This window comes from Culicoides brevitarsis, chromosome 1 (assembly GCF_036172545.1).
Source record: "Culicoides brevitarsis isolate CSIRO-B50_1 chromosome 1, AGI_CSIRO_Cbre_v1, whole genome shotgun sequence".
Taxonomy (NCBI): domain Eukaryota; kingdom Metazoa; phylum Arthropoda; class Insecta; order Diptera; family Ceratopogonidae; genus Culicoides; species Culicoides brevitarsis.
In genome coordinates this window covers 7,354,771-7,376,966 of record NC_087085.1, presented here as the reverse complement: position 1 = coordinate 7,376,966, position 22,196 = coordinate 7,354,771, and the positions used below count along the sequence as shown (strand labels likewise).

Sequence of the window (22,196 nt, the reverse complement as noted above, 5' to 3'; positions counted from 1 at the left end):
GGAAAAACAAACAATCAACTGCAACATAAATCCTCGTCATCGTCATCGTCATCGTAGGTGCAAATTGTAATGCCATGTGCCGGTGTCGCATGTCTCAAGTGCCTCCTTTTTTTTGCAGTTAATTACAAAAACATGCACACGTTAAAAATAAAATAAAAAAAAAATTTTCCTGCAAATTTTCCCGATGTGTCGCTGTGTGAGTGAACTCTAAATTTTCAATAGCAGACGACGTACGGCAGGAGCAAAGAAGGAAGAAAACAAGTTTGGTGGAATGGGGTCATCAGACACCCCTAACTTGCCGTTTGTATAATATTTCCTATAACCCTCATTTTGTTATGTACAACGCAAAATGTGCATGGCGGCGGTGTTGTCGTCGTCGCATATTATGTAGTTTCGGTATATATGTTGCGTTCGTCGACCTTGTAGAATCAAACCATGCTTTGTCAAGCATGCGCATACCGAACAATTACACTTGTCCTTCGTATCACATTTATGTTCCCTGTTTGTTGTTTGTTGCCGATATATGTTGCATAGTTATGTATGTGCGTTTTAAATGGATTGCAATGAAATAATAATAATAATGAAATTGAATCAAAAAATAGGTAGACGATACAATTCTACGATATGAAAGGGAAACAATGTTGGAACAGCGCCGTTGCCATGTTATGTTATGTTGACTACTTACCCGATTTTACGATAAATAAACACATCATTATCCGATTGTCGGAATAAAATTGGACCACAAATTAAATTATATTTTTTTTAATTTTATTTCTACGAAAAAAATTACAATTTCTAAAAATTACCCTTGAATTTGATTTTTTTTTAATTATTTAATTAACATTAAAAATTTTTTAAAATTATTTAAAATTAATCAAAATTTATAAATAATAAAAATTAACATTGCTTCAAAAATATTACTTGCAAATAATAATAATTAATCAAGAAAGGCCTTTTTTATTTTTTTTTTCATCAACCACTTCCAGAATAATCCATAATATCCCAGTTTTAAGCGTTTTATATATTTTAAATAATATTGTGTTCCTATCTATATGTTTAGTACATGTATGTATGTATGATATATATTTATTATATATAGTAACACATTGTAAGGTACATATTAACTTAATTTTCCTTGTTTAAATATTTATTTTTCGTTTAAATATTTATTTTTTATTTATTTTAATTTAAACAATCCGATGAAAAAATTTTTTTTCTTCATTTTTTATTTTTTTTAATATTATATAGATAGATCACTATTAGTTTTTTTTAATTAGTAAAATATATTTTTATATATATTTTTTGGTTTACTTCATTAATAATTATTTTTTACCCAATTTACATTTTTTTTAAAATATTTACAATTATTTGATTTTTTTTATTATTTGTCTAATGTTGCTCGTGCCATTTTAAAAAAAAATTAAATTTTTTATTGACACAAGGCTGTAAGTGTTTAATGCCGATTTTATAGTAACTTTAAAAGATACAGGGAATAAAAAAACTGAAATTTTATTTCTTTTCACATTTGAAAAAAATTTAATTAATTAAAAAATTTAAATTGAATTAATTAGGTAAATTATTAATAAATTAAAAATAATAATTAATTAAATTATTAATTTGAAAAATAAAATTTGAGTTTGTGAAAAAAAATTTTTTTAATACTCGTAAATTATTATTCTATTAATTTTTTTTTGTCTTTGGGATACTTTTTTTTAATTGACTTTTTTTTGTAATAAATTTTAAATAATAAATTAGGAAATTTTAACATATAGAGAACAAAAATTGGCTATAATTATGTATTTTTTTTATATTAAAAATTAAGAGTATGTGATAACTTATCTCAAAAAAAAAATATTAATTTTTAAATCTCATGATTTTTCGAGTTTGCATCTAGAATTGGTCATTGATTGAGTCAGTTGTGAGTGTTTGTTCGCGTTCTTCGTAAACGCTGCGGGCGTAAGTTATCTAAAAAAAAATTATAAAAATTTAATTAAAATTTCAAAAATTTTAGGTAAAAAAATCTTACATGTCTCGATGCTATTTGTGCCATTTCCTCGCTCTGACATTTGACACGTGGGCGTTTCACCTGCGCATTTGGCGTAATACTCTTCGATGGGCTCGTCAAGCAGAATTCAATGTAATAATGCACTTTTTTGGACTTGGGATTATCGGGATTCAGCGTTACAGATACCGGATGACATGAAACCACTTCGCTCAAGTGATAGGAACACACAACTGTCGTTTCTTCCTCAGTTTTTGAGAAAATCCACACGTTTTCTGTCGACACAAGTAATCGCAACTGCGAATCTTTTTTGTCGCACATGCACGGTTCGTACGCCATAAATTGTTCGTTGAAATTTCGTCGATTTATCATGAAGAGATGTTGTTGTCCTTTTGCATGAAGTGACGAATATGGCGGTAAAAGACCTCCCGGAGCTCCGGTGACGCAACGAGGGAACCTTTTCCGATTCGGTAAGATCCGATTTGAACTTTTACTGGTTTCCTTGACGGCATTTGCTGTTTCAGATGCGAGATCAAGCACGCCGATGACGGGTTTCGTCACTGTTCCAACGATGCCTTTGCCTAAACCGGAAATAAATCCTTGAATGCCGTCGTTTTGTGCGCCGTGATACGTGTGTTTGACAATTGACGTCATGCCGCCGAGAATTCCGTAGCCAAGACCTTTTAAACCGGCAACCATGTGATCGCGCGACGCATTTCCGCTGGAAGATGCATCCTCGAGCATTCGTTGACGCGTTTCCGAGAATTGTTCATCGAGCACGACTTTTCCCAAACCATCACTTAAAGTTTCAGTTAATTTTGCCGTTGAATTTGAAATTCCATGTGTGACATTTTTCACTAAAGACTTCACAGAACCCTCAAAAATTAATCCAGAAAATCCTTCTTGCAGGTCATTCGCGAATCCGAGAGGATTTCCGAGAAAATCAACACTCCCAAGGATTGTAGCAGCCTGCCATTTGAGTTCCTGCTTGTAATGAGACTTGATGGCGTTGATATAAGCCTCCAACGTTTCAAAATGATGTCGATCAACGAACTTTTCGAAACTAATGACGGCATCTTCGAACTTTATCAGTGTCAATCCGAGTCCTTTTTTCACTTCGCTCAATTTTGTCGGGAGTTTTGAGGCGGTTAAGACACTTAAACGGACCTGCGTTGGCATTAATTGCAAATCTCCGAAGTAATATCGCGTGGCATTTGCTGCAAGAACGTTCGTAACAACATGCTGGGCCTCATAATCGCTCTCATCTTGGAAATTTATGGGACTTGGGCTGGATTTGACCAATCCAAAGAAGTCGGCGAGGCGTAAAAGGAGCCTTTCTTCCAAATAAACGCACATGGGCTTCAAATTGACACGAAATAGGGCGAAAATAACGGCATTTTTGTTGGGAGATGGCAACATTTTCACATCTAATTGCAGCGCAGAGAGTTTTGTGGGTGAGTCATTGCCATTTTTTGCCGTATATAACATCACAGGACACGTCGTTTCAAAAAGTTGATTGTCAATTTGTAAATCTCCGATGCTCAAATGAAGAGAACTCTCATTCGCGGTTGCAATTCCCTCCAAAGCGATGTTTTCCAAGCTGATATAAGCGAGTTCTTCACACGGATGGTTCGAAACGAGAGATAAACCGATCCCGCGATCCAGAGTGACATTCACATGCAATTCACTGACACTCTTTGACGTTAAGGTCTCCGTTCCTTGCAACGTATTCGAGTTCGGGATGTTTTGTGAGACGTGTTTCCATGAAGGATCAAATTCTAAAGTCGAATTTGTCATTTGCTTCACATCTTTGATCTCGATTGTCTTAATTGGACCATCCATTTTGAACCGAACCGACAAACATCCTGATCCGGGACGCAATTTTTGTCTTTCTATCGCTTGTTCGAAAGGAACTCCCATCGCATTCAAGACTTTACTGTCGCACACAATCATTCCAAGGCAGGCATCGACTCCGGGACGCAATCCGTAAAAACCGCCCCTTGCTTGAACGCACAAATTCGAGTGTTCGCACATCAGGCGCCCGTCATCCGTGAAATTCCACGTTTGGGTGAAGCGTCGTTGCGGATTTGCTGGAGCTACAATTAGATTTACGTAGCCCATGGGTTGCGGAGGTCTCTCGAGATCCAAAACGAGACGTTGTTGTCCTGGTTTTCCCGGTTCAGCAGGCGGCGATGAGCCTTCGTGCTCCAATTGCTTCTCGTTATTCATGCGCCACAGTTGTGAACGATCTCCCGGTTGCTTTTTTACGAGCACAACGCGTTTATCGATGACGCCAAGAACCAATTGTGACGCTTTCACATCGAAATTCGTGATGTCATTATCGAAAGTCGGGACATTTTCGAAGGTTTGACTGAAGGCGATGTAAATAAAATTCTCATAAGTCAATCGTTGATCCTCAAATCCGATCAAAGGACATTGACACGTGTCATTTCCGGGTGCTTCGATTTGAATTGCTTGTTTTCCGTCGGGTTCGTCGAGTACATAAGCGATTGCGGAATGCGCTCGAACGCTCGATTTCAACTGATGACGCGTTTTTGGTTGATAAAACTTGATGGGAACTTCCGAATAATTGTCGATTCGGATGGGCGGCGGGAGAGATTCGGCATTTGTGAATACCAAATAGTACGTGGCGCCTTGCAGGACAGTTTCGAGCCTCAAAAAATGCATTCCGCCATTGATGTTGCGAATATTGATGTACAAACTTTGATTTTCGTAAATGGGAATGCCGCCAGACCATAAACAATCCGGGATTTCGGGCAAGCGAACGCATAATTTTTGATCTTTATCTAATTTGGGCCAATGGAAGGGCGTGTGTGAACCGGGCAAAGCATCGATGAATGTTTGACGAGCAAGAGGATCAGTCTAAAAATGAAAAAAATATTAATTTTTGATGGTTTGAGGAGAAAAATTGAACTTACAAGAGTTGTTGCGTAACATAATTGAGCGAATTGAAGTTTGTAGGAGCTTCTGTTGTACAATTGGAATCGCGGAGAGAACGTTACGACAGTTGTTTGTGCATATTTTCCTTTTCCGCGACGCACTTCGATACCGATGACGAAAGATTCGCTCGAAAAACTTGCCTTCAAGTGTCGATGTAAAATGTCTTTTGTCAATGTAAATGGTTGACTCCACTGAAAAAAAAAATTAAAAAAAAAATTATTCAATTTTTTTTAAAGTTTCAATGTATGAAAAATTTCAAAAAATAATAATTTATGAGAAAATAATTTAAATTATCAATTTTCAGGCATAAAAATCATCAAATTTCAAGATGAACATTACGTATTTTTTACGTAATTTTTATTTTTCAATTTTCAAGCTTAAGAACCATCAGAAAGGCATCCGAAGCACTTTTGTATGATTTTTGATCAGTTTCAAGCTTAAAAATTATCAAATGGGCTCTCAAGATGAAAATTACGTATTTTTTACGTAAAATTACGTATTTTTTACGTAATTTTTATTTTTCAATTTTCAAGCTTAAGAACCATCAGAAAGGCATCCGAAGCACTTTTGTATGATTTTTGATCAGTTTCAAGCTTAAAAATTATCAAATGGGCTCTCAAATTTTTTAAAATTACGTATTTTTTAAAATTTTTATACTTTTGTATGATTTTTGATTTTCCAAAGCACTTTTGTATGATTTTTGATCAGTTCAAGCTTGAGCATAAATTACGTATTTTTTACGTAAAAATTATCAAGCTTAAAAATTATCAAATGGGCTCTCAAAAGGCATCCAAAGCACTTTTGTATGAAAATTACGTATTTTTTACGATTACGTATTTTTTACGTAATTTTTATTTTTCAATTTTCAAGCTTAAGAACCATCAGAAAGGCATCCAAAGCACTTTTGTATGATTTTTGATCAGTTTCAAGCTTAAAAATTATCAAATGGGCTCTCAAGAAGAAAATTACGTATTTTTTACGTAAAATTACGTATTTTTTACGTAATTTTTATTTTTCAATTTTCAAGCTTAAGAACCATCAGAAAGACATCCAAAGCACTTTTGTATGATTTTTGATCAGTTTCAAGCTTAAAAATTATCAAATGGGCTCTCAAGAACGTAATTTTTATTTTTCAATTTTCAAGCTTAAGAAAGGCATAAATGGGCTCTCAAGATGAAAATTACGTATTTTTTTTTTTTTACGTATTTTTATTTTTCAATTTTCAAGCTTAAAAACCATCAAAAGGCTCTCAAGCACTTTTGTATGATTTTTGATCATTTATCAAAAAATTATAAAATAAATAAATTTTCCTTCCATGGTAACGGCAAAAACGATTCTCGCACGTGGCAAGTCGCCAAATTCCTCCGAAAATGATGAAAGTTACAAGCTTGAAAATCATCAAATCAAGATGAAAATTACGATTTTTTACGTAATTTTTACGTATTATTTATTTTTCAATTTTTAAGCTTATGAAAGGCATCTAAAGCACTTTTGTATGATTTTTGATCAGTTTTAAGCTTAAAAATTATCAAATGGGCTCTCAAAATGAAAATTACGAAAAAAAATTATGAGGTTGAAATATAAAAAAAAATCCAAAATTGCTCTTAATAAATTAATTTTAAATACAAACTTACCGGATTCGTCAATCCATAACGTTTTCCCAACCTCACAACCAAAGCTTGATGCGAATCTGGGTCCGAATACGAAAAGATAAAAGGCGAAACCATTCTCGCTTGTTCATTTTCCGCATATTGCCCGGCACTTTCTTGATGCACTCCCTCTTGCCTGAAGATTAACGGCAACGCGGTTTTGTTAACGAGCCAAAATGGTGCACTGATGTAAATTTGCACGCCTTGTCCTTTCGTCACTGTAACATTCGCATTGAGCATCAACACTCTGCCATTGACGTCGGTGAGTTTCAAATCCATTTCGACAGTTCCCAACTGCACAATTGGTATCGAAAGCGTTCCCGAACCCGGATATCCATCGAGTGTGATATAAAGTTCGACTCCTTTTTCCAAATCTATCTCATAAATGCTCGCTGTACGACTTTGTCCGATTCTCCCGTGACTTTGGGTTGGCAATTTGTAGAGAAGTTCGCATGGAAGCAAGTTATGCAACCTCAGCGGAGGGTTCAGAGTGATCGTATGCCCAGGTAAGAGACTATTTTCCTTCGACGGAAAAGCTTCTTTCTTGATCGCGACGACAAATCTGTAAAATTTATCGCGATTCGCTCCGCATTGCTTCAATTCTTGCGAAATTTCGCCCATTTCGACGACATCTTTCCAATGAATCCCCCGTTCGATGAACTGATAATTGTTCGTTGACTGCGAATTATTCGCATTTCGCGCCAACCAAGCCTCATATTTGTTCCAATATTCGTTTCCATCGAATTGAACACGACCCGTTTCCGAAGTATCGCGTTGAACTTGAACTTGTTGCTCCGTAAAATCGATATTCGGGTTCAGAGGTTTGACATAAAGAAAGGCATGCACATGACTAAGAGGCACATTATAAATTTCGTTGGAAGGAACAATGACAGTTTTCGACTCTGGCCAATTCCGCACATTCAAATAACCATAAAGATTGTCCATTTTCAGCAAAATTGGATTGTCGAGGCGATTTTGAAGTCGCAACGAGGAACGAACTGTGATGAGTTTCTGCGCCGATCCTTCCATGGTGACGGCAAAAACGATTCTTGCCCTCGGCAAATCCCCAAATTCCTCCGAATAATCGGGTCTGGCATGTCTGAAGTAAACTCCAACCTTGTCGACACTCACGGGACCCACGTCATTGTAACCTTCGACACGCACCGCGATTTGATGCAAGTTCATTTTATGCGAATCCTGATGTCTCTGCTTCGTCGAGGACTCAAAAGAAAAATGAACCAAAGCTCCCGGCTCAATTAAGACCCATCTGCCTTGCTCAAAACGCGAAATATTTGAATTTGTAGCGACGCCGGGCGCTGTTACCAACTTCGAATACCACATTTTCATCCCCGTATCGTTTTTCAAAGCAAACGGGATGAAAGGGACTCGTCTCCTGAAATTCCCACTTGTTGGACTCTGAACTTGTCGTTCGTTACTTTCAGAGGAATAATAATCCTGAGTCCAGTTATCGCGAACCATTTGGTACAATTCCATCGCTGTACTTGACAAATTCGTTCGTAAAACCTCGCTGCTGATGATTTTCAAGTGCAATCGATCATCTTGGCTGTTCGCGTGGGCATAACTATAACTCCATAAAGCCTCACATTTCCAAGGTTCAATTAGCGGTTCATATCCGCTGAGCTCCCGATTGTAATAATCACTTCCAATTATCGCTTTTAAGTGCCCCGCTTTGAATCTTCCCGGTCCAATAATGCTCGAAGCTAATAACGACGAGTTTTCGTGATGAATTTTCGATCCCAACTCCTGCCGCAACGAAATATTGCTCAAAGAAAGTTCTAAAAGTGGGACATCGGCATCTTTGCAATCGTCAATGACAGTGATGCTGATGCAATTTGCCTTTATTTCGACTTCCAGGATGTCTAAGGGGTTTGGCATGTGCTTCGGTGTTGCTAAAGCAGCCATTTTTACGGGTTCCGCATTCTGTGTGAGCCACAAAGCAGCTTCGTCGAGTTGATTATCGCATTTTTCCAGTGCCGCGAGACAATCGGAGATGTGAAATCCGAGCGAAACTAATTTCAGGACGGATTGATTGGGAATTGACGACGTTTCGCGTGGATTTTGAAGCTTTTCTGACGTCTCTTTTTGACTTTTTGAGATATTTTGGGCGTTTTCGAGTTGTTGCTTGAGAGATTGAAAAATCCGTGTGAACATTTTGACATCATGATATGACAAACGGATGATCAGTTGTTTTTGCATGTGTGCATCTAAGACACCTTTCCGTAAATCCAAGTTGATAGTGACGGGATCAATAATTGACAGCGCCGTATCTTCCTCAAGTCCCAAAATACACGAAAAAACTTCCAAATTATTCAAGTTGAGGGAAATAATTTTGTTCGAATCTGTCGGGCGGTATGAGACAACAGTGGTACTTTTCAAAATGACAGCGTTCGTGTCCCATTGATTCGTATTTTCGACGACAACGAGCTCAGAATCCGTGATATTTAATTTTAGCTCCATGTTTTCGACTGCAGCAGCTCCTTCGTTGCTTTCCTGCGGCTTGGATTGACTAAAAATGACTTCTTGCGGCGGTTCAGCGGATTGTGCGAGATAATCTCGAACTGTTTCAAGCCAATCTAGGATCGCCATTAATCGCATGTTGTTCAGTAGAATTGTGAATTTTGTGTGATCATTTCTTTTCCGGCTGTGAACCTCCGCCTGCACTAAATCCGTGCCCCGTCGAAAATTAATTGGTTGTAAAATTGTCGTGAAAACGTTCCGTTTGGCGTCTTCGGCGTGATACGAGTCCCGCGAATCCATTATTAGAATTTCCTTTGACACTAAATCGATGTCTTGACTTCCGTCGCTGAACGAGTCGACAATTAACGTGCTTTTGATGAAATTGATGCAAGCTAAGGGCGTTGCAAATGCATGTTGGATGTGAGGCGGTTCCGCAATCGCTATTGATGTTGGGAGTTTTAATCTCACCGAAACGTCTTGCAACTCTAAAGTTATGGATAAATTTGTGAAAACATTTTCGTGCTTTTTCTGCTCTTGCTCGAGCAAACTCATGCGTGAGTCGAATATTTCGCAACTTTGTTCGTACAAATCGTCGATTGGTTCGCCCAGATTGAAGCTCAAAAAGCCTCGGATGAGTTTGTATTGCTCTAAATCGAGTTCTGCTTCCAATTTTGATAATGTGCCATGTACACTGATGTCAGGAATGTTGTGCGAACGCCAAGTATCCAAATTTCGTTCGACCTGAAGCGTCAAGTGACACTTGTCTTTGAGTAAACTTGGGCCATTTTTCATCAAGAGGTAACTTCCCATGTCGAGAGACACTCCGGGAATCGGTTGTTGGGGATTGTCGACGCTTTTGGGACAACGCGTGCCCGTAAAGATATCCGTGTGAACCAAATAAACTGTCATGACATCCAACAGCTCTCGGATTGATGAGTTTTCTTTGTGTTTGCTGTGAAAATTAAAAAAAAAATTAGTATTTATTTTGAAGAATTTTTCATTTTATTTTAGAATTAAAAAAAAACGAGTTAGACAAAAATAGGTATATTAAAACTATTTTATGTCAAATTTTCCCCTAAATTATTAACAGAAAAGTTTTTTTTATCATTTTTAATCATTTCATAACTCAAAACTGCCAAAAAATTGAAACTGAAAAAAAAATTTTTCTTTGACATAGTTTTGTTTTAAAAACTAAATCAAGAGCAAAAAAACTGTGTCAAAAACTGTGTCAAAGCAATTTTTGTCAAATCTTGCTCCAAATGGATTGAAATTTGTCAGAGGGCTCTAATTTATCATTTTTAATCATTTTATAACTCAAAACTGCCAAAAAATTGAAACTGAAAAAAATTTTTTTCTTTGACATAGTTTTGTTTTAAAAACTAAATCAAGAGCAAAAAAACTGTGTCAAAGCAATTTTTGTCAAATCTTGCTCCAAATGGATTGAAATTTGTCAGAGGGCTCTAATTTATCATTTTTAATCATTTTATAACTCAAAACTGCCAAAAAATTGAAACTGAAAAAAATTTTTTTCTTTGACATAGTTTTGTTTTAAAAACTAAATCAAGAGCAAAAAAACTGTGTCAAAAACTGTGTCAAAGCAATTTTTGTCAAATCTTGCTCCAAATGGATTGAAATTTGTCAGAGGGCTCTAATTTATCATTTTTAATCATTTTATAACTCAAAACTGCCAAAAAATTGAAACTGAAAAAAAATTTTTTCTTTGACATAGTTTTGTTTTAAAAACTAAATCAAGAGCAAAAAAACTGTGTGTCAAAGCTATTTTTGTCAAATCTTGCTCCAAATGGATTGAAATTTGTCAGAGGGCTCTAATTTATCATTTTTTAATCATTTTATAACTCAAAACTGCCAAAAAATTGAAACTGAAAAAAATTTTTTTTTGACATTTTTGTTTTAAAAACTAAATCAAGTGTGTCAAAGCTATGTTTTCAAATCTTGCTCCAAATGGATTGAAATTTGTCAGAGGGCTCTAATTTATCATTTTTAATCATTTTATAACTCAAAACTGCCTGAAAAAATTGAAACTGAAAAAAATTTTTTTCTTTGACATAGTTTTGTTTTAAAAACTAAATCAAGAGCAAAAAAACTGTGTCAAAAACTGTGTCAAAGCAATTTTTGTCAAATCTTGCTCCAAATGGATTGAAATTTGTCAGAGGGCTCTAATTTATCATTTTTAATCATTTTATAACTCAAAACTGCCAAAAAATTGAAACTGAAAAAAATTTTTTTCTTTGACATAGTTTTGTTTTAAAAACTAAATCAAGAGCAAAAAAACTGTGTCAAAAACTGTGTCAAAGCAATTTTTGTCAAATCTTGCTCCAAATGGATTGAAATTTGTCAGAGGGCTCTAATTTATCATTTTTAATCATTTTATAACTCAAAACTGCCAAAAAATTGAAACTGAAAAAAATTTTTTTCTTTGACATAGTTTTGTTTTAAAAACTAAATCAAGAGCAAAAAAACTGTGTCAAAAACTGTGTCAAAGCAATTTTTGTCAAATCTTGCTCCAAATGGATTGAAATTTGTCAGAGGGCTCTAATTTATCATTTTTAATCATTTTATAACTCAAAACTGCCAAAAAATTGAAACTGAAAAAAAATTTTTCTTTGACATAGTTTTGTTTTAAAAACTAAATCAAGAGCAAAAAAACTGTGTCAAAAACTGTGTCAAAGCAATTTTTGTCAAATCTTGCTCCAAATGGATTGAAATTTGTCAGAGGGCTCTAATTTATCATTTTTAATCATTTTATAACTCAAAACTGCCAAAAAATTGAAACTGAAAAAAAATTTTTTCTTTGACATAGTTTTGTTTTAAAAACTAAATCAAGAGCAAAAAAAACTGTGTCAAAAACTGTGTCAAAGCAATTTTTGTCAAATCTTGCTCCAAATGGATTGAAATTTGTCAGAGGGCTCTAATTTATCATTTTTAATCATTTTATAACTCAAAACTGCCAAAAAATTGAAACTGAAAAAAAAAATATTTTATGAGCACAAACTCGTTTTTTTTTTTGAAAAACTAAATCAAGATGTTCAAAAACTGTGTCAAAGCGATTTTTGTCAAATCTTGCGCTAAATGGATTATTTTATGTCTAACTCGTTTTTTTTTAATATTCTAAAATAAGTTTAACGTCAACAACGACTTACCTGATTGTAAAATCATCGCCAGTGAGACAAAATTTATTATAAAGTGAAAATTCTCCGAGATCTCCGACAATAATTTGGTCACTTTTGGCACAGAGCGGCAATAAAATGATTGGCGATCCAGCATTTATCTCCAACGCCAGTTTCATCGGCTTTTGTTGCAAATTATACAGCGAGTCTGAAGTCTTGATCTTCCGAATCACAGGCTAAAAAAAATTTTATTTAAAAAAATTTTCACTCAAAAACACAAAAATTCAAAACTCACCGTCTGCAACTGCGAAAAATCCCTGAAAAACTTTTGAATTTCCGCCACAAATCGTTTCGTGTGCACATATTTCACGGATGACATCTGAATTTTGAGCGTCGCATCCGGATCCAAGTCCTCCCGATGTCTGTTATTATCCGATTTATACACAAAATTGAGTGCTTCATTGCCGCTCGTCATAAACCGCTCTTTATAAACTGACCCATGTGACGTCAAATCGTTCAAATAAATCGATCCGAGACGCCCTTCGATGGTTTTGTTCAGTTCATGTTTGGCAATCAGGAAATGCGCGTTCGAAACATTCGCTTTTGCCATTTCGTAGTCATCGTTCATGAGCACGAGATTCAAACTTCTCACGGAAACGTCTAATTTCGTGTTTTCCGTTGATAATTGAGCATCTTCTTGTTCCGTTTTCACCGGGGATTTTTGTTCGTTGTAATTATCGTCAGACATGAGACCAAAAAAGTTTAGGAGCACAAACCAACTTTGCACGGAAATGACTAAATCGAGACTATTGAAGTCAATTGAGCTGCTTTGACGCAGCGAATGAAAGTACGTGTGGAAATTCGGAGCTTCGGGATTCACCAAAGTCGAGTTGTAGATGACGAGATTATCTTCGCGGGATTTTGGCTGCGGCGATGGCGGCGGCGTATCGGGACAAACAGGCTTAATTTGTTGTTGTTGCTTTTGCGACGTGGGAAACGGGCAAGTATTGTCAAGTTTATCTGGGAGGGAATATCCCATTTCTTCCCGGGGATGAATTAAAGCCGCTAAATCGGGACACGAGTAAGAAGCGTACGACGAATAAAAGCGATCACCATTGGCATCCTGCGTCGACGAGGCAACCATGATTCTTTGGTTCGATTCTTTATCCCGTAACAAGTCTTCCATCTGAACGGAGCGCAAAGACACCTGAATCGCTGTTTCAAACGAATTTTTTTGCTCATAATTCACGCAAAATTCCCTCAAAGCAATTTCTATTAACGGATTATTTTTATCATTATTCAATTCGATGATCAAAATTGGTAGTTCGAACAAAATTTTCGGTTGTAAACTCGGTTTTTGGTCCGAAACGCTCGGTTGGTTGAACAATCGTCGTTTATAGGCCAAATCAGGTTCATCCAGTTCCTCATGGATATTATCCAGCTTACTTTTGTTACATTCCAGCACATTATCTGAAGGAGGTTTCGCCAAATCCGGCGGGACTTTGAAGATATTATCGATTGTTTCGAGTAGTTGTTCGTAACTTTGTCTCGTCAGCGATACACGAAGAGGATTTACGACCGAACCAACGATATTTAAGACATCTTTGCTCTCCATCACGGAATCTGCGTTCAAATCGAAGGAAGTTTCCAAATCCCGAGCGATTGTAAGTCTTATTGCCGTGTCATGCAGAATTGGAATCGCATCCGCTTGACAAGAATAAAAGTCTTCAGCTCTGGGCAACGCTGAAAGACGAAATCCTTTACGGTTTGTGGTATCGAGTGAGTATAAATTCATGTTTTTTATCTCCAAAGCGTAACTTTCCAAATTATCAATTGTCTCAACTTTGGTACTTTCGTCGCCATCATCGCTTTTTACGTCGCCCGGATCGAAATCCATGTCGAACATTTCCGTGCTTGTGCTGTTTTTCAAGTTTTCTTTCAAAAAATCGTCACTTTTAACAGAAATCGCATCATTCGCTATTGTCTTTTCTTTATCACAGTTCGTTATTGAAATTCTACCCAGATGTGCGACAAACACTTGTGGGCTGCTACTGTTCCGCGGGAGCACTAACACGGGAGTTTCGAGTACAACGTCGACTTTTATCTCGTATTTCAAGTTGTTATTGCTGAAAATTTCGCCGGGAGTGCGATTCATCGACATCGTTCTCAAGCGTCTTTGTAACCGAGGTGAATTAATAAATTCTGCGCTTTTCATGGGGGTACTTGTGCTATCAGCTCTCGGTTGAACAAGACCCAAAGCCATATCGGCAGCCTTTTCTTTGATTGATTTCGCCAAAGTTTTCAGATATTGCTTGAATTCCGTGGCGCACCATGTCAATTCTTGCAAAAATCGCGCACAATGGATGTACCAAACAGAAGCCATGCGAACTTTGACATCGATGCACATGTTAATGTCACGCGTAATAGCAAAAGATAACGCTTGTTTCTCCTTCAGCGGTTCCATTTTGTTGCCATTTCCGCTTCCGCGATAAACTTCGTTCGTCAAAGATGCTAATAAGTCATCGTGCGTATCAACAGGCGGCGGATCTGTCAAAGGATCCTTTCCAACAGACAAAATTCGTTGATGATTCACGCCTTCGGGTGTTAAATCCAGAATTTGTAAGCCTCCAAGGGATCCGGTGACTTCGACAGTATCTGATAAAGTTGCATTTATCTTCGCTTCGCACAACGTCAAGGTCCCAACTTTGCGAGCAACCAAATAATTATCACGCATGTAAGCTCGCAAGATGAGAATATTCAAGCGGTGAAAGTCAAAAGTGATTTCCGTGCGAACGGGATTCGATGGGGCTTCTTGTTGGTTGATTTCTAACGACGAGTCGTCTAGTTGACTTGAATCAGGTTGGAAACGGGGCACGATGTTTGAGTGTTTGCGACTTTTGGGGAAAACGCGGTTGGCGAATCCAATTAATTCGACGATGGTTTCTTGATTTGCTGAAAAAAAGAAAAAAAAAATTAGTAAAAATTCGAAATTGAAAATTAAAAAAAAAAATTTTTTTAGATTTATTTTTTTCAAATTTTTTAATTGTTTTGTCAAAAAATAAAAAATTATGGAAATTTTTCTTTAAAAAATTTTAAAAAATTTAAAATATTGGAAATTTTTCTTAAAAAATTATTAATTTTTTATTAAAAATTTGAAAAAGTATTGAGTTTTGAAATTATTAAAATTAATTTTTGATTTTTTTTTTCTAAATTTTTTTTCAAAAATTTTTTTTAAATTTTAAATTTTTTTTTTCTTAAAAATTTAATTTTTTTCAAAATTATTAAAAATTAAGAAAATATTGAATTTTAAACCGATTATAATGTGGATATTATTTTTTAAAATATTTTTTCTTAAAAAATTCAAAATTTAATTTTTTTCTTAAAAAATTCAATTCATTCAAAATTTAAAAAAAATTTTCCATACAATTTTGAAAAAGTGATAAAATATTTAATTTTAAAATAAATATTAATGGTAGTTTTTGATGTTTTAAAAAATTTTTGGTCAAAAAATACAAAAATTTAACATTTTTGTAAATTCTGAACACTTGATTTATGAAATCAATGAAACAAAAAAAATCCCAAAATTTGTAAAAATTTGAAATCGAAAACATTTTTGATTAATTTTTTTCAATAAAACATGAAAATTCTTACCAATAATATCCAAATTATTAAACTGAATGTTGGCAATTTGATGAGAAACGTCGTCGTTGAGTCCCGTTCCATCAATAAATTGAATGTCGACCACAATTAACGCATCTAAGTCATCCATCGCGCCAATTGTTGAGTTATTATAAGGAGACGAAGCTGATTATTCGAATCGATTATGTTCATAACAAAATAAAAACGACACAAATTGAACATAACGGAACGAAAAATGAAAAGAAAAAACGTAAAAAATAAATAATTCATGCAAAAATCATAAAAAATAACAAAAAACGAAAAAACTTTACAAAACAATTACCTCTTGTCAAGCTACTCAACGCTTTATGAATTGACATCGGGCTCGTTGGTCTCCGATCTTCCATTTGATTCGGATCAGGCGATCCTGGACTGCACGGAGAACATGGCTCGCTATGTCTCAAACTGCCCGAAACGCTATCCATGCCCACGTGTCGATGACTTGCGATCAAAAGTTCGAAATCCGGACCAAATGATTGAATTGCATCGACAAGCAACAATCCGTGAACGCTCAACGAGACATTTGTTTCATGCGCTCTTTGCGTCAAACCAGCACGAACTCCCGTAACTTGCAATTCGGCAATACTTCGACCTCTGCTTTGGACTTCGAGAGACATTTGATCGACGGAAAATTGCATTATCACGAGTTTATTGGATTCGCGATGACTCATCTCTTCGGCGAAAGTGTCTTCGTCGTGCGATTCTTGACTTAACGATTCCAACAAGGGATGTTCGATATTTGACTTCATGGGCGAATCGAAAACACTGTTTCGCGTGATGATGTTGAACATGTGTGTCAATGCTGCAATTTTATTTTCGTTCACGTGCACATTTAGACGAGGGAGACGACCCAAAAGTGTCAAACTGGGATATTGCGGATCTGTTGTGTGAAGGATTCGACGTTCGATCTAAAATAAAAAAAAAAATAAGAAAAATTTTAAGAAAAAATTTGATTTTTGTGAAATATTTATTCGAAATTCAAAAAAATGAATTTAAACCAAATTTTTGGTCAAATTTTTAATTAAAAATATTTTGAAAAAATTAATTAAATTGTTTTGACTGAAAATATTTTATAAAAATAAAAAATTGTAAGAAAATTTTAAATTAAAAACAAAATAAAATCAAGTTAAAAAATTAATTTGAAAAAATATTTTAAAAAAATCTTTTTAATATAATTTTATCAAATATGAATTTTCGATAAATATTTGGAAAATTTAAAACAAAAAAAAATAAAAATAAAAAAAATATTTCAAAGATTAGAAAAATAAAAACCGGATAAGAAAAATCATTTTATTTTTAAATAATTAAAAAAAATTAAAAATTAATTTTTAAATTGAAAAAAAAAAAATTAGTAAAAAAATTAATTTATAGAAATAAATAGAATTAAAAAAAAATTATATCAATTTTTAAAAAATAAATATTTTTTTTAAATTAAAATTTAAATTTAAATAAAATTTAAAAAAAAAAGTAAAATTAAGTAAAAATAAATACTTTAATAAAATTTTCGAAAAATATATAAATTTATTCATAAGCTTTTATGAAATCTATATGAATTTTTGAAAATAAAAAAAATTAAAAAATTTAATTAAATTTATTTAATTAAACAAATATTCAAATTCAAATAAAAAATTTCAATTGATCAAAAAAAATTAAATTTCAAATGAATAAAAAATTTTAAAATCTAAAAATTTATATTAATGAAATATTTAATTTTGAACAAATATTATGAAAAAGTTGATAAAAAATTTTTAATAAAAAAATGAAGAAAAATTTTGAAAAATAAAAAAAAAATTAAAACTTACTTGTAATGAAATATTGAATCGATCCAACACATGCAACGTCGACGTTCCTTTTGCACTCGCGAAATTCCATCGTTCCTTTCCTTTGCAAACGAGCACTTGCAAATCTGTCAAATCCAAATTGTACCGTTCATACAGTTTATCCATCAAATTTCCCTCATTAATGTCATCCATCACATTCAACGTTTCCGAATTCGACAACGGATCTGAGGCTGCCGACACCAAAGTCGGTGAATTACTTGTCTCTGAACCGGGCGGCGTCGAGCAAGGCGTCAAAAACATGTCAGATTCATCATCGCTCTCAATTCCGCCGGGACTTTTGATGGAAACATCTTGCACAACGCCATTCGTTCGACCATTTGTGCGTTGCGTAACGACATTATTCGTCAATTGCAGTCTTCCGAAATCAACAACGACAATTGAACTTCCACTTTTATCCGCGAAATTTTCGACAAAGATGATTTGCGGCGCCGAAATGTCAATTTCGAATGCCCATTGCTTCCGTTGACTCAAGTGACCTTTGAGAATTTGCTCCCAATTCTTCATAATTTCTTTTTTTGTCTTATTTTTCATTGCTTCGATCTTTTTTCGTGCTTCTGACATTTGATGCGGGCGCGAAACGAAGTCAAGTAACCATTTTGCGGCGCCAACGTTGTACACGATATCCAGCGATTGGGATTTTATGAGCAAACGATAGTCAGCAACTAATGCCAAAGGTCGTTTTTCGTATTCCAGCTGAAAAAGAGGCTCCGTCGAGTTATTTTGTGTTTTTCTCACACTTCCTGATTTCGTACGACTTAACATTTCATCTTTCACTTGCGGTTTTATTAAATCCGGAAATTCTGAATTTGGCGTTATCCGATCTTTGAGTAAAATCGATCCGAGACTCAAACCGAGAAAATGTGATCCGGATCGAGGACGACTTTCGACACTCAAAATCAAATTTTCGAACTGCAATTGCAACATTGGCGTCAATTCAGAGCCAAATCCGCCGCTACAAATATCCAAAGTGCCCTTTTTCAAGGTAAATTCAAATTTTCCAAAGACCGCATCTCGTTTCAAAATCGAATCGTTTTCCACAGAATCCGCCAATGCATTCAAAATTTCATCTTCGATCGTTTCTTTCGTGTCATCCAAGCCTCTTGAGTCGTCAAGTGCGAGTAAATTGTCTTCCGTGATACTTTCGTCAGTCGTTTGTTTGCCATACCACATCTGAGGAAACCATTGAAGCAACATTGAACGTCCCTTCGAGGCGTTTTCCTGTCGTTTTGCTTGCACATTTATCACTGGTTGTTGGTTCAACATGCAAATCTCCCGCAAAAGTTTCAATTCCTCGTAATTTCGTTCGCTCTCGACGGAGTCTTTGAATTCTTTGTTCTCGGGCGACAACGTTTCGTTTGGGTTTGCAAGAATTTTCGTATAAATATTGATGTACTTGAGATTTTCTTTGGCAATTCTACTGGGATCACAGTTGATGTATTTTAAAAGACCATGACATTGCGCCGCATACAACCACCATGCCTTGCGATTCTCGCTAACGGGCACTAAAGGACGCAACAAACGAAACCGGCGGTATTTTGATATGTCATCCAAACCACGTACGCATTCAACCATTTGACGGTATTGTTTCTGAAAAGATAAAAAAAAAATTGATTGATTATTGCATGTTTTGATGAAAAGATAATGTTGTTTCAATTTTTTTGTTCTACAATTTTTTAAAAAAGGCAAAAAAAAGTTTAATTTTTTTTCATATAAAATTTCATTGAAGGTCATTAGATATTTTGTCAATTTTATGGTATTTCAATAGAGATTTTTTAATTAAAAATTGATATCAGAAAATTTCGAAGTTAAATTTTTTTAAAATTATAAATACAAAAGAATAATAAAATTTAAAAAAATATTAAAATTAAAATATTTTAATTTATAAATTAAATTTAATTTTTATAAAAATTTAATTTAAAATTTTAAAATTAAAAAAAAAATCATGATAAAATATAATTTTGCTATAAAATATTGTATGAATATTTAAAATTCGCAAAAAAAATTAAAAATCGAAGTATAAAAGAATTTAATTTGAGATTAATTTTAATTAAATTTTAATAAATAAATAATTTTATTTTTTTAATTAATTAAAATATTTTTGAAATTAAATTTAAAAAAAAAATAAAAAATATGTAATAATTGTGAAAAATAATTTTAAGAAGAATTTAATTTAAGATTAATTTTTTAAGAATTTCTTGAAAAATTAAAAAAAATATATTTAATAAATTTTTTTGAACAATTTTTAAAGCATTTCACTAAAAATTTCAAAAAAAAAGAAAATTAAAATAAAATAATTTGAAAAAAAAAAATTTTAAAAAATATTTTATTGATCATTTTTGGACTTAACTCCCAAAAAAATTTATCAAACTTGAATGAAAAAATAATTTTGTTAAATTTTTTTTGGAGAAGATAATTCATGACAAAATATTTACCAAAATGGTTCAAAAAATTTTTTGAAAAATTATGAGTTTTTTTTAATTAAATTTTTTTTTTGCTAAATTTAAATCATTTTTATATATTTTGCTATTTTTAAAGCATTTCAATGAAAATTTCGAATTTTAAATTTATTTCAGAATTTTTGAGTAAAAAATTTGAAAAAAAATGACTGTCAAAAAATTCGTCAGAAATTTTGTTAAAAATATTTTTAATAATTCTAATTTTAGATGAAAAATTATTCAATGAAAATTTATTTTTTTTTCAAATTTAAAAAAAGAGAAAAAAAGTAATTTTTCATGCAATTTTTAAAAATTTACAAATTAAATCATGGAATTTTGACATACAAATGATAAAATTTTGAAAAATTGAAGCAACTAATTGATAAAGATAAAAAAAAACTTACATCACTCAGCGATATTGCAATTTCATTCCACACAAGGTCACACGTGAGTCGTGGGCGATTGCGTGTGCGTAACGCGGAAACGCTCCGATCGCGCTTAAATTTCGCCTGCGCACTCACCGGTTGAATAATATACTCATGCTGAAACTTAATATGGGACAAAACATCGGCAAGCTCCTTGGAATTCGTTTCACTCAACGTCTCATCGTGTATCAGCGGATCCCAATACAGCGACAACGCATTCAATTCCACTAATTTAAAGGACAATTGTTGGTTCGTATTGAAACTCGATGCCCAATTGTTATCACAGGATTCCGCGGTAAGCGATTCAATTGTCACACCGCAAGCAAATCGACAATTTTCCACAGTAATTGTATCCTCATATCGAAAATGCACATCATTGATCTTAAGTTGGAGATTTTCGACGATATTTGTCACGAGCGACGATCCGTAACTCAACCAACCACTGTACGAGGACGCATAATAACTGCCTGAGGCACCTGCTTCGAGATGTGCACGCCATCGTGCCTCCAAACTATCGAGACTGGACAACTTGTAATCCAAGTCGGCTTGATGTTCTTGTTCGCCATCCCATTCGTCGAGGTTCAAGGGTCCGCAAATGACGTAAATTTGCTCGATTTGGATGCACCATGGCGCTGTACGAAACGCTGTGACAGGAATTTGCAACTTTACTTTGCCAATTGAGCCACTTTGGATCTTCAGCGGGAGTCCGAGATGACGTAAAGCATCCGGTCTTAAAGGTAAATTTTCTAATTCGACTTCGCCTGTGAAGAAAAATTAAAATTTTATTAATTTTTTATGAAATTTTCGAATTACAGATGTAAACAAAGTCAATGTTTACGAACCGGGACCGGTATAAATTTGCAATAAATCAATGTATGTGTGACGAGTTTCACTTTTTTTTTTGAATCGCACACACATTGCTCATTACATAACAAAAACATACGGAACGAGTTGCGTATCTTGGGATGACTCATTTTCACCCCTAAACTGATACGAGTTTCTCGTCGACCTTGTCTTGCTTTTGCCATCTAAGAGCAATTAACAACAACAACAACTGGCACGAGATGACGGAATCATTCCATTTATAGCTCACGTATGGCTAATGACGACTTACCCGAAAGCAGTGCGACAGATAATTGCGCTGTATTTAGATTTTCCACATATTTGCCCAGATAATTGTTCAGTACCCAGGCGATTAGTTCGCGTAACATTTCTCAAATTGCTGCGTTGCCTGCCAGAAATGTCGTTCAGAGGCGAGAAATTGCTGAAACATTGGACTCTGGGAATTACGTGATGCGAAATAACAGAGTTGGGCGCTTTATCACAAGTAATTTTGATGAATTTGATGCGAACGCGATGCACCGAGTGCTCGAAAATGCGTTTTTGACGAAATTTCCGCTAAATTCGGGCTTTAAATAGCAAAAAACGAGCAAAATTCACGCGATTTCTCGATTGTTTTTGTCGTGTTGCCACTCTTTTGAACACATGACATCTCGCACGGGGTTGCCAATGAAATTTTTTTAGTTCAAAATGTCGCCATAGAGGGCGCTGTCGACTGCATATGTGAGGCGAGTAACTGGATGTCATTAGGAAATCCAT

At 34.3% G+C, this 22,196-nt stretch overlaps 1 protein-coding gene across 1 annotated transcript; it reads right to left on the bottom strand.

Moving 5' to 3' along the window:
• Positions 1-1,645: 1,645 nt before the first annotated feature.
• LOC134827645 (intermembrane lipid transfer protein Vps13D) lies at positions 1,646-22,060 on the bottom strand. Its single transcript, XM_063840381.1, has 11 exons — positions 21,712-22,060; positions 20,577-21,358; positions 17,699-19,324; positions 16,180-16,804; positions 15,870-16,022; positions 12,514-15,170; positions 12,252-12,454; positions 6,598-10,042; positions 4,942-5,154; positions 2,027-4,885; positions 1,646-1,965 (listed from the first exon to the last, which is right to left on the bottom strand). Exons 1-11 carry the CDS (start codon positions 21,806-21,808, stop codon positions 1,891-1,893), a joined length of 12,735 nt encoding a protein of 4,244 aa, XP_063696451.1. The 5' UTR covers positions 21,809-22,060; the 3' UTR covers positions 1,646-1,890.
• Positions 22,061-22,196: the final 136 nt, after the last annotated feature.

Coding starts and splice junctions, on each gene's coding strand:
- LOC134827645 (XM_063840381.1), bottom strand. CDS start 21,808: ATGTTACGCGAACTAATCGCCTGGGTACTGAACAATTATCTGGGCAAA. Junction 21,359..21,711: donor ATCTGTCGCACTGCTTTCGG/GTAAGTCGTCAT, acceptor TTTTCTTCACAG/GCGAAGTCGAATTAGAAAAT. Junction 16,805..17,698: donor GATTCAATATTTCATTACAA/GTAAGTTTTAAT, acceptor TTTTTATTTTAG/ATCGAACGTCGAATCCTTCA.